The 13,795-nt window shown below is 34.1% G+C and overlaps 1 protein-coding gene across 1 annotated transcript in view; it reads left to right on the plus strand.

The window, feature by feature from the left end:
• The window catches only part of LOC128636301 (embryonic protein UVS.2-like), a 105,888-nt gene extending 92,452 nt beyond the window's left edge, over positions 1 to 13,436 (plus strand). Inside the window, exons 7-12 of the mRNA XM_053689332.1 lie at positions 4,104 to 4,231; positions 4,359 to 4,474; positions 4,819 to 5,044; positions 5,409 to 5,527; positions 5,869 to 6,091; positions 13,372 to 13,436. Coding sequence (XP_053545307.1) covers positions 4,104 to 4,231; positions 4,359 to 4,474; positions 4,819 to 5,044; positions 5,409 to 5,527; positions 5,869 to 6,091; positions 13,372 to 13,436 — 877 coding nt within the window. The remainder of the gene's footprint in view (positions 1 to 4,103; positions 4,232 to 4,358; positions 4,475 to 4,818; positions 5,045 to 5,408; positions 5,528 to 5,868; positions 6,092 to 13,371) is intronic.
• Positions 13,437 to 13,795: the final 359 nt, after the last annotated feature.

Here is a 13,795-nt window from a genome sequence, read left to right on the forward strand (position 1 = left end):
ACATTAATGCTACCTTACTAATAGAGGGCAAATAAAAAAAAGGGCTATGAGTTGAGTTATTACATTTGATAATTTAGTGTTTAGGAAAATAATGCAGTAATGACAGTAGAATCCTCAGCTTTTGTAGTATACATAAGAAACTCCTGGTGATACATTATAGCTGCCACTGAATCTAGTTGCCATTCACATGTTTAAGGATGATCAGTTCTGAAACTCCTCAGTGCCTTGGAGGTAAACCTCCTCATTTGACCTGTAATAAAAACACTCGCCTAGATTACGAGTTTTTGTCGGTAAGGCTGTGCGGAGCTAACAAGCCTTTTTTTCTTACCGCTCAATTAAGAAAACGCTGGTATTACAGGTTTTCTGCAAGCTGGCGTTAGCCTCAGAAAAGTGAGCGTTGAGCAAAATTTAGCTCCACATCTTACTGTAATACCAGCGTTGCTTACGGTAGCGGTAAGCTGGCAAAACGTGCTCGTGCACGATTTCCCCATAGGAAAAAATGGGGCTGAGTTGGCTGAAAAAAAAACCTAACAACTGCAAAAAAGCAGCAGCGTCCTAACGCAGCCCCATTGTTTCCTATGGGAAAATTAAATTTATGTCTGCACCTAACACCCTAACATGAACCCGAGTCTAAACACCCCTAATCTTACACTTATTAACCCCTAATCTGCCGCCCCCGCTATCGCTGACACCTACATTATAATTATTAACCCCTAATCTGCCGCTCCGGACACCGCCGCCACCTACATTATACTAATGAACCCCTAATCTGCCCCCCCCAACATCGCCACAACTATATTAAATTTATTAACCCCTAATCTGCCGCCGCCAACGTCGCCGCTACTATAATAAATGTATTAACCCCTAAACCTAAGTCTAACCCTAACACCCCCCTAACTTAAACATAATTTAAATACATCTAAATAAATTTACTACAATTAAATAAATCATTCCTATTTAAAACTAAATACTTACCTATAAAATAAACCCTAAGATAGCTACAATATAAGTAATAGTTACATTGTATCTAGCTTAGGTTTAAACTTTATTTTACAGGCAACATTGTATTTATTTTAACTAGGTACAATAGTTATTAAATAGTAATTAACTATTTATTAACTTCCTAGTTATAATAAGTACAAAAGTACCTGTAAAATAATCCCTAACCTAAGTTACAATTACACCTAACACTACACTATAATTAAACTAATTACCTAAACTACCTACAATTAATTACAATTAAATAAACTAAATTACGGAAAAAAACCCACTAAATTACAGAAAATAAAAAAAGAATTACAAGAATATTAAACTAATTACACCTAATCTAATCCCTCTAATAAAATAAAAAAGCCCCCCAAAATAATAAAATTCCCTACCCTATACTAAATTACAAATAGCCCTTAAAAGGGCCTTTTGCGGGGCATTGCCCCAAAGTAATCAACTCTTTCACCTGTAAAAAAAAAATACAATACCCCCCCAACATTAAAACCCACCACCCACACACCCAACCCTACTCTAAAACCCACCCAATCCTCCCTTAAAAAAACCTAACACTACCCCCTTGAAGATCACCCTACCTTGAGCTGTCTTCACCCAGCCGGGCACAAGTGGTCCTCCAGAGGGTCGAAAGTCTTCATCCTATCCGGCCAGAAGAGGACAACCAGACTGGCAGAAGGCTTCATCCAGGCGGCATCTTCTATCTTCATTCTTCCGGAGCGGAGCTTGTCCATCTTCAAGACATCCAACGTGGAGCATCCTCTTCATCCGACGGCCGACGACTGAATGACTGGTCCTTTAAGTGACGTCATCCAAGATGGCGTCCCTTGAATTCCTATGGGCTGATAGAATCCTATCAGAAAATTGGAATTAAGGTAGGAAAAATCCTATTGGCTGATGCAATCAGCCAATAGGATTGACCTCGCATTCTATTGGCTGATTGGAACAGCCAATAGAATGTGAGCTCAATCCTATTGGCTGATTGGATCAACCAATCGGATTGAACTTCAATCCTATTGGCTGATTGCATCAGCTAATAGGATTTTTCCTACCTTAATTCCGATTGGCTGATAGGATTCTATCAGCCAATCGGAATCTTGGATGACGTCACTTAAAGGACAAGTCATTCATTCGTCGGCAGTCAGATGAAGAGGATGCTCCGCCTCGGATGTCTTGAAGATGGACCGGCTCCGCTCTGGAAGGATGAAGATAGAAGATGCCGCCTGGATGAAGCCTTCTGCCGGTCTGGATGTCCTCTTCTGGCCGGATAGGATGAAGACTTCGGACCCTCTGGAGGACCACTTGTGCCCGGCTGGGTGAAGACGGCTTAAGGTAAGGTGATCTTCAAGGGGGTAGTGTTAGGTTTTTGTTAAGGGGGGATTGGGTGGGTTTTAGAGTAAGGATGGGTGTGTGGGTGGTGGGTTATAATGTTGGGGGGGTATTGTATTTTATTTTACAGGTGAAAGAGCTGATTACTTTGGGGCAATGCTCCGCAAAAGGCCCTTTTAAGGGCTATTTGTAATTTAGTATAGAGTAGGGAGTTTTATTATTTTGGGGGGCTTTTTTATTTTATTAGGGGGATTAGATAAGGTGTAATTAGTTTAAAATTCTTGTAATTCTTTTTTTATTTTCTGTAATTTAGTGTTTTTTTTCGTAATTTAGTTTATTTAATTTAATTGTAATTAATTGTAGGTAGTTTAGGTAATTAGTTTAATTATAGTGTAGTGTTAGGTATAATTGTAACTTAGGTTAGGGTTTATTTTACAGGTACTTTTGTACTTATTTTAGCTAGGTAGCTATTAAATAGTTAATAACTATTTAATAACTATTGTACCTAGTTAAAATAAATATAAAGTTGCCTGTAAAATAAAAATAAACCCTAAGATGGCTACAATGTAATTATTATTTATATTGTAGCTATCTTAGGGTTTATTTTATAGGTATTTAGTTTTAAATAGGATTAATTTATGTAATAGTAGTAATTTAATTTTGTTTTAATTAAATTATATTTAAATTAGGGGGGTTAGGGTTAGATTTAGATTTAGGGGTTAATAAATGTAATATAGTAGCGGCGACGTTGGGGGTGGCAGATTAGGGGTTAATAATGTAGGTAGGTGTCGGCGATGTTAGGGACGGCAGATTAGGGGTTAATAAAATTTAACTAGTGTTTGTGAGGCTGGAGTGCGGCGGTTTAGGGGTTAATACATTTATTAAAGTAGTGGCGATATCTGGTCGGCAGATTAGGGGTTAAATAATTTTATTATACTGTTTGCGATGCGGGGGGGGGGCTCGGTTTAGGGGTTAATAGGTAGTTTATGGGTGTTAGTGTACTTTGTAGCACTTTAGTTAAGAGCTTTATGTTATGGCGTTAGCCCATAAAACTCTTAACTACTGACTTTTATATGAGGCAGGAGTCTGGACAGGAGAGGGTCTACCGCTCACTTTTTCAGGCGATCGTAATACCGGCGTTAGGCAAATCCCATTAAAAAGATAGGATACGCAATTAACGTAAGGGGATTTGCGGAAAAAAAGTGAGCGGTAGACCCTTTCCTGCCTGACTCGTAATACCAGCGGGCGTTAAAAAGCAGCGTTGGGACCCCTCAACGCTGCTTTTTAAGGCTATCCCAAGACTCGTAATCTAGGTGACTTTTATTTAACACACTTTATCTAAACATAGGAAATAAAAAGGGTCACACACACTGCTTCTGTTCATTGTCCCTGTGACTACTGAAACAGCTGTCATTAAAAGCTATTGGCTGTATAACTTTGGTTTAGGAAATCAAACATGAGAAGAGACCACGATCTGCAATAATAATCCATTTCCACGCTATTTAATATGGAGAACATTACAACATTGGAAATAATTTCTTGTAATATTTGGGGTTTACAGATAATTAACAATGGAAATAAGATTTGATGTGTAAATGAGAACAGGAGATGGTTAGTTCAAATTGATGCTAAAAATAGAAAAAAAATTGACTAATATTTAGAAATGTTTCTTCTTAATGCATACATTTCATAAATATTCAGCTATTAGTAATAGATTTGAATTATACAAAGGAATAATTGTGATAGAAAAATTAGCATGATCTTGACTTTTCTAGGACTGCTTTTTCTAAACAAGATGGAATAGTTACCATTGTCCCAAAACCAAACCCAGCTGTGACTATTGGACAGAGATATGGACTCAGCAACTTGGATATTTCCAAAATAAATAGACTGTACCAGTGTGGTAAGAATTTATACTGTAATAAAATAATAACATTTTCATCATAGAATGGAATTGTGTAATATGTCAGATTTTATATATTAATAAATAAATTGTATGAATTAATTAGTAATATGTGTTTTCATTTCAGGAACCTGTAGCACCCTCCTTCCAGATTCTACAGGAACACTAATGTCTGCTAATTACCCAAATAATTACCCAAATAATGCTAGCTGTGTGTGGCTCATCCGAGCCCCCTCTAACAAGGTGATTATATTAAACACCAAATAATGCTGAGAATCAAGGAACATTAAAATAATAACAAAACTTACGTTTCATCAGCAAAAAAAAGGAAAAAGATAAACATGTATTTTTTTTAACAGATAAAGGGAATGTATGTTTTCAAGCAAAAAATGATGGTCCTTTAAATCCTTGACTATGAAAAAATTCTTAGTTTTTTAGTAATATAAAATATAAAGGCACAAATATTCTAACAGCTAATATATTCTACTAACACATCATATAGTCAAGACTATAAAGGAGAAAACATTGCAACCACATAAAGTTCTACAGACATTTAAGAATCTTCACATCTAAATTATTTTCCTTAGGTTTTCATACAGTTCAGTGCATTTGATGTCCAGGCTTCACCAAACTGTTCCTCGGATTACCTGAAAGTTTATGATGGCGCCAACAGATCCTCCCCGGTACTTCTGGACAGATCCTGCGGCACTGGGCAGCTCCCCTCCTTTGTGGCCTCTTCAAACACAATGCTACTGGAGCTTGTCAATGACAAAACAATAGCAGCAACTGGCTTCAAGGCCTCATACACCACTGGTAATGATAGCTACATGACTTGTCTGACGTTTATTGTATTAAAATGACAACTACATATTGGTCATTAACAGTACTCCTAGACTGTGCTACCTGTTTAGAAGCTTATTCTGTATATGATCTATGTCTTTAATAATATGTATTTAATAACATACATAGTCTGTGCTCATATTAGGAATCTGTTGATTATTTTACGGTCTAAATGTTACCTGACATTCAGTATTCAGTTTTATTACTACTTGCTCCAGCGCATGCCACTTGTAGTGTTGTTCTCTTTCTGTAAAACACATTTCTTGCATCTACTTAGTTAGCATCCTTAATTTAACTGAATGTTTGTTTATAGTCATGTTGCCTCCTCTTATTTTAGTGAAATGCGGTTCCACATTTACAAATCCTTCTGGTGTCATCTCCACTCCCAGCTACCCCTCAAATTACCCGCCTCTCATGGACTGCACTTGGATAATCACAGCTCCAGCTGGATTTGTGGTGAGCATACAAAGTGGAAATGGTTCCTACTGTGTCACCTAGAACCCTATTTCTTAACATCTTTTTTATATTTCCCCGACTGTTCTACAAGCCATCCTGACCTTCTATAATTTAAAATAAGAAACTTCAATGGAATTTTGCAAAATTTACTAATAATTATAGAATCAAATTAAATTAAATTTAGGTTTCACAATTGAATAATACTATTACTGCTTATATATGACTGAAAATGTTTATGTTACTGAGTATTTTATGGTATTTTATTGATACTGAGACAATTCCTTATTTTCTAACTTTCAGGGGTAAAGGTTATGATAAAATTATATTCTTCTCATTTCTAGATATCATTAAATATGGCTGATTTTCAAATTGAGCAACAGCGCACCTGTGCCTATGACTATGTGCTTATTTTCAATGGTCCAAAACTCACATCACCTGAAATAGGAAGATACTGTGGATCTTCAACCATTCCTAGTATTGTCTCATCTGGGAATTCCCTTCTTCTTCAGTTCCACAGTGATGATTCTGTACAGACCAAAGGGTTCATTGCCAAATATGCCTTTGGTAAGTTGTAGACAGCAGTAGAGAACATATAAGCACTGTGCCTGTGGAATGGTCTTATATGAAGCAGAAAACCCATGGAAATTTAATTTAATGCATTACAGATACATATTTATGATAATCACCTAATTCTGAATAAATAGATACGAGATGACAAATGTAGTCACAATCACAAGCTTCCAGGCCCTATACTTTTAATAAAGTTTACAAATCCCTTAGAACAAAGTAGCATTTTCATCATGAAGCAATGTTACCTAAACTAGTGCTTGATATGTATGACATTTTAAACATGAGCTCAAATTTTTTTGGCATGAAATATTGATACTTAACATGTTTAAGCACTCATTATTGTATGGCTTTTGCAATATTTTAATATCTTCTTTACATTTAATTGACAACTAATTTCAATCAAAAGAGTGTCTCAAGTGAGTTGTTTCGTTAAAGGGACATGAAACCCCAAATTTTTCTTTCATGATTCAGATAGAGCATACATTTTTAAACAACTTTACAATTTACTTATTTTATCTAATTTGTTTTTGTTTTTTTTTGCAACAATTTTTCCATTAATAATAATATGCTAATAATAATAATAAATGATAAAAAAACAACCATTTGGACTCTATAGTCTATTATATAATAATTCATGTGCTTATGCCTTGTATTGTAGATAGTTTCTTGTAATTCTAATCTTTGTTTAGGGTCAGGACACAGAGAACAAAATGTAATATATTTTTTTCTTTATTTCCCTACAGTGCCACAGAAATAAATGAAGAGATTCACCAAGAAACTGACTTAATGGAGTATTTTAAAATGTCACATTTACAGTAGAAAACATTGTTAATGGAGAAGTATTTATTAAAAGATTAAATTGTTTTGTTTTTTAACAAATAAGTTTATTAAAACCTTAGCATGTAGAGGAATTAGTAAGTAAGGTCTAATGCTAATTTATTAAAGTATCATTTAATATACATAGTCTTATTTCCATTTTTAAGAACATATGTAATTTTAAATTTGGCTTTTTTTGTCATTCAGCTTGTTCTAAAATAAATATTTTTGACAAATATTGTTTGTATTTAAAAAAATTTGCATTCCAATATTTTATGTAATTATTTGAGGTTTTATTAATCATGTAGTGGTTTGTAGAAAACAGACAACAACTGGAAAATGAAGCTTCTGAGAAAAATACTTTATATTCATATGTTCAAACTTCAATCCTACTAAGACCCAATACATGTTAATGACTGGGGGTTTATAATATACAATCAGAATCTGTGCTTCAGCGCATCAAAGATACTAAAAAGTGTACCTCAGAATTTATGTTAAATGTGTACTAACATGCAATGAAATATAATAGAAATAACTAACAATACAAAATAAACTAAAGAAAATGACAAAATAATACAAAAGTACAATAAATTAACACAAAATAAACCAATAATTAATCGAATAAATACATGTTAACAAAAAATCGCCAAATTATTTTGTAAGAAATACCCCTACAAACATGATAAATTAAACTACCTCTAACTTCTTTGGGTGACATAATAATACCATGAAAAAACATACAACTTATAAAAGAAAATGTCAAAATAACAAATTATTACTTGTAACAAATATATATATATATATATATATATATATATATATATATATATATATCGCAAAAAGGAAGGCACTCGCCGGGTTTAATAAGGATAAAGTTTTATTCCTTATGAAGTAATGTTTCGGAGTTTTACCTCCGTTTTCAAACTGGTTGTCAGTTTGAAAACGGAGGTAAAACTCAGAAAGGTTACTTCATAAGGAATAAAACTTTATCCTTATTAAACCCGGAGAGTGCCTTCCTTTTTGCGATATGTTGGATCTGTGAATTATGCAGGATCTCTTTGATGTGCACCCCGGTGGTTCAAAGGTTACCGTGAGTACTAGGCCATGCTATAAAGACTATATATATATATATATATATATATATATATATATATATATATATATATATATATATATATATATATATATCTTCTCCAAAAAGCAGGCAACTCACTGGTCTTTGTAGTAAAACTTAGAATTTATTATGTCAGTTTAAACTGACATAATAAATTCTAAGTTTTACTACAAAGACCAGTGAGTTGCCTGCTTTTTGGAGAAGATTGTTATGTTTGTAGCAGAGCACCGTGGCATTACTTCAGTAAGATTGTGCTATCCTATCTAGGACTTTATATATATATATATATATATATATATATATATATATATATATATATATATATATATATATATACTGTATATATAAATATATATTATATGTCAATAATGGAAAATCCACACTCGGTGGACTTGTACTAAAAGAATATTGTATTCAAAGTGCAATGTTTCGGGGAAGGGGATTGTTTAATCCCGTAATATCATGCTTTGAATAAAATATTCTTTTTGTACAAGTCCAGCGAGTGCAGATCCCCCATTATCGATATATATCCTCTGCTCCTGTCACCCTAGCACACTGATTGAAGGTGATAGTACAAATCCCTCATGATATATATATATATATATATATATATATATATATATATATATATATATTAGAAAATGAGGACCGACCACATCAGCTCAAGAGAACCCAATATAATACTAGATAAAAGAGAACCAGGGATAACTCAATAATATGTATTTATCCCAGTGTGCTCCGGGGGCATCAGAAATATTATCAATAATGAAAGACAGAAAAATAAGAAAAAATGGGAAGAAATAATTGAAGGATGCCCAAGCCAGCACTCTCCATAGATCATTAATTATTCAAGGGGGGTGTATATATACACAAACATACATGTATTATGTGCCTTATGAAAGTATAGCTGAATAAATGAATGAATGAATGAAGTGATGAACAATCCAAATCCTCTATAATTATCAACACATTTATGGTCCATTTTTGCTTATGAAATTCCACAGCTAAAACAACATGATAAACCCCAAACAAAACTTTTTGATTTACTACTGGGTACCCCAAAATATATTTATATTTAACATTTATTTTGTATATATATATATATATATATATATATATATATATATATATATATATATATATATATATATATATATATATATATATATATATATATAAATTACACTGGGGTAGATTACAAATTTGTCAGTTTGCAGGAGCAAGATAATTAACTAGACTTGTGCAGCTTCGAAAATTTCGGTTCGGAGCGATTCGGATCAATTCAAATTTCTGTCAGGATCGATTCGAATTCGGAAAAAAATAAAATGAATTTGTTTCGGATTCATTTGGATTCTTTCGGATTCCAAAAAAATTTGGCTGGATTCGGTTCGATTCGATTCAGAAATTTGGGGTTTCGGTAAGTGTTAGGTGGGATGTGCTGTGTATTATACTAGTATTATGTACTGTATATTAGGTTTAAAACCTAATATACTGTACAATACTAGTGTAATACACGGCCATCCGAATCTACCGAATAAATTCAAATTGATTCTGATTTATTCGGTAGATTCGGCACTACCGCAATTCGTAAATTCGAATCGATCCGAATCTCCGAATTCGACAAATTCGGACGAATTTTGATTCACACTGAATCAAATCGCACATGTCTATAATTAACCAGCCATTACAAGTGGCTGGTTATTACTACTGTGAGTTCGCAGTAGCAACTGGCATTTTAAAAATTAACCAGAGGTCAAGTTTCTAAAAGGGCCCGAAATGCCCCCAAAATAGAGGGCATTGAAATTTTTTATTTAAAAAAACATATAACATTTTTTTTTAATTAAAAAAACTGCATTGTACACACAACTTGTGGAAAATCCAAAAAAGGCGACAGATCAGGTCCTACGTGTTTCACCCCACAAGAGCCGTAGTCATAGACCTCTGATCTGACACTGCATCAGCTAAAACTTATATATCTTGGTAATTGGTTCAATTAAATTCACCTTTGCATAAATTGGTTAATCACTTTAACCCTTTACTTACTTGGTAATATACCATTGTTTATCTGTTATACCGGGTAAAGTGTGAGTGTATTTGCTTATATATATGGTCGCCTTTGGAGTCTATTGTTTGTGCACCGCCTAAAGATGAAAGTGTATATACTCCTATCAATGTATTTATGGCTTATTGTATAGCCAGGGGTAATATACATGTACTTCCATGTTTTTGTAGGCTTGCATTTATATTTGGACCCTATGGGATAATATGTCATTTCTATTGGGTATCAGGTGTTAATACATATACGGTAGTTATAATTTCTTGTTGGTTCAATTATATTGTATTAACTTAAATTAATAAATCCCTGATTAACTCTTAATGTAAACAATAAGTCTAGGAATGTCTAGAATAATGAATTTATTCCCCAAAATTAATGAGGTTGAATCTGGAATTGAATCCATGAGGTATGTGTGTTTTTAAACTAAACATCCAGTAAATTTCCCTTTTACTTAGGATTCTATCCAAATCACCCCCCTAGAGTTTAAAGTCACTTTTTCTATAATGGTCCATTTTAGTGATTTAGTACTTCTGCCATGTTCTTCTATAAAGTGTTTCGCTACTGGGAGTAATTTGTTCTCTCTTTTTCTACTTTTCATTGTGTCTACCATAATACTTGAGAGGTGCTCTCTTATGCGTGTTCTTATCTCTCTTAATGTTTTACCAACATATTGCAGATTACAGAAATTACACTCCAAAAGGTATACTACCCCTTTCTCTCTGCAATTGAGGCATCTATCTATCTCAAAGATTTCTGCAGTTGTGGCAGAACAAAATATTTTCTTATATATATATATATAAATGCTGCCCATCACTGTGCTACTTACCTCCATTGCGCTTAACTTGTAATACCAGCGTATTATAATGTGTGCTGGTATTACAAAGTGCAGAGTCAATAATGCTTGCATGCAAGCAATATTTAGCGCTCCACTTGTAATCTAGCCCACTGACATTACTCCTGCCATATTGTATGACATTATGAAGCAACATCACAAAACAGACCACAACACTACCTACAGTGCAGTTTTACACTAAAATCAATTAGTTAAATTAATGACACAACAAACACACATGCCCTTACCCATAATGCCTGTATTTAAATCCCTTTAAAAGACATACACTTATATCTCTGTTTTTTAGCACAACAGGTTGATTTCACACATCACAATTTAGCATCATTATGCTCTATTAAAAGTGATTAATCAACATTAAGCTATTGTGTAAGCTTGCATGGAAACAGGGGCGTCAAGCACCATATGGAGCTTGATAAATCGGCCCCTTTGAGCACAGTTTCTGTTTGCGCACAAGTGCGACCTTTCACTTTCAACTTATAATATGTGAGTTAGTTAGCTCAGTCATGATATTGCTTATCGCCTCCCACGCTAAAATTATCAGCGGTCTAATGACCGCTGCTCCATAACCTGTCCACCTACTCTGAGGAGGCAGAAGACATCGCCGCAATTCAACCCGATCGAATACGGTTGGGTTAATTGACACCCCCCTGCTAGTGGCTGATTGGCCGCAAATCTGCAGGGGGCGGCGCTGCACCAGCTGCTGCTGCTGCTGCAATGCTGAATGCGGAGAGCGTATTGCTCTCCGCATTCAGCAAGGTCTGTCGGACATGATCTGCAATGTCGGATCATGTTTGACAGGCCTTTCATAAATAGGGGCCCATATGTCTAGTATATGTTTTTTTTTTCTAGGTGAAAATAAAACAAGCAATGATTGCAGGAAAATAAAGGTTTTAATTAATTTTTATATACTTTGAGTATGCTCTGCAGGAGTAGCAAGCTGAAAAGTAAATGAAGATTTGCTCAGTAGAGATTTAAAAGCAGAGGTTTGTGATATGTATTCTCAGATGTTAATCTTTATGGTTTTGTAGCCTGGAGAACAGTGTGTACTGGCATCAGTTTCCTTTAAGATATAGAGAGATAAATAGAAAGATGATAGATAGATAGATAGATAGATAGATAGATAGATAGATAGATAGATAGATTAAATATGCACATTTAATTTGTCTTAGATGCAAATTTGTGACAAATATTTTATATTCATTTTATTTTAATTAAATTAATAATTGAATGAATGAACTAAATAATTTAAAGAAAAACTGTACATATTTAAAACACTTATGCTTTCTTATTAAAATTGGGATATTAGTTACACAATAAGGCCTTTTTCTGATTAGCCAGTCACCAATTAACAAGGTGTCCCAATGTTTGCTGGTCCTAACATTACAATATGTTGCCTTTATGGTCTGAATCAATCCTGCTTTTTCTCTTTATAATAGAATGAGAATCCCTGGCTTTATATACAACTGCAATACACTGTCATTAGTACACCTGAGCTAGAGTGGGGTGCGTTAAACAATGGAAGATGGTCAGTCTCCGATTTTTGAAAATACAAATCTTCAAACTTTGGTTCAGCACATCTTACAAAAAGTCTTTGAGAGTGCTGCCAATGAGACCAAATACTTACACAAAACAGAAGGTATTGGTTCACATTTGCAATACATTTTTAAATTGAAATTGGGATCTTAGTCACACAATATGGGCATATTCTGCTTAGCCATTCACCAACTTACAAGGTGTCCCTATTGTGACAGAGCTAAGGGAATTGTGTGCATTGGAACATTAGTTTTCCCACAAATTATGTAATGCTGTTGGTGGTATTTAAAATATATTATGGTAAAACAGAGTAAGTGAGCGCTAAAAATATATTATCCCTTAAAGCCAAGTTATGAATCTGCCCCTCTCAAGCAGATATAAAATATCATACACTCCAAAAACGCAATCTAGCTAGCGCTCCAACTAGGGAGCAAAGGATAAATATATGGAAGAACACAAATAATATATAAGAATATGAATACACAAATATATAAAAACACGAGTATATACCAAAAGATTTTTCAGAAATACATATATTTTAATGAACAAAAATAAAAAGTGCTGATAAATAAGAACAATATAGGGACATCTCCCTTGGTGCTGAGAATAAAATGTCTATTAAAAGGTACCCTAAAAGTAATCCACTTGAATTTGGAATCAGATGACAGTTTGTTACCATAAGATGAAAAGAGGTGTAATCACGTGATCTGAGTTCTCCGATGCCTCATAGGCTAATAAACGTGCTATAGTGTTCCAATCCTGTCAGCCGTAACAATATATCCACAATGCCTTCAGCGGACTGGTAATGTGACAAACTTCATTGTCATGGAAACGATACAGTAGGCTTTCGAGCAGATATACGTGCTTTTGATGTAAACAATTATTCTTGATCTACTGTATAGGTGGATTTGATTCCAGCAATATTGCTCTTTTAGACAGCGTGGATAACTTGAATACACATTTCTAAGTGTATATGTAGAAACAACTTTGCCTTTCTCAACCGTATCCGTAGATACTCCCAGGAGCAATGCAGGCAGATGGCACTTTTATCAAAAAGGCTGTGTTGATGAAATAAAAGCGATGAAGATTCCTTTGTTGGAGTCAGTAAGGTCTACGCGTTTCACCCTCACAAGGGCTTTATCAAGATACTTTCTAACTGCTAGGTGTGCTTGATTTATAGCCATAAAATGGATTTGATTGACTGTTCACGATCTTCTCTGATTGGATATCAGATTCCTTTAAGTTTTAAGGTGGTATTTTTAAGCTGGTATACATACATAGATAGAATGTCATTTTAATCAATAAGGGACATGAACAATCATATAT

This window comes from Bombina bombina, chromosome 7 (assembly GCF_027579735.1).
Source record: "Bombina bombina isolate aBomBom1 chromosome 7, aBomBom1.pri, whole genome shotgun sequence".
Classification (NCBI taxonomy): Eukaryota; Metazoa; Chordata; class Amphibia; order Anura; family Bombinatoridae; genus Bombina; species Bombina bombina.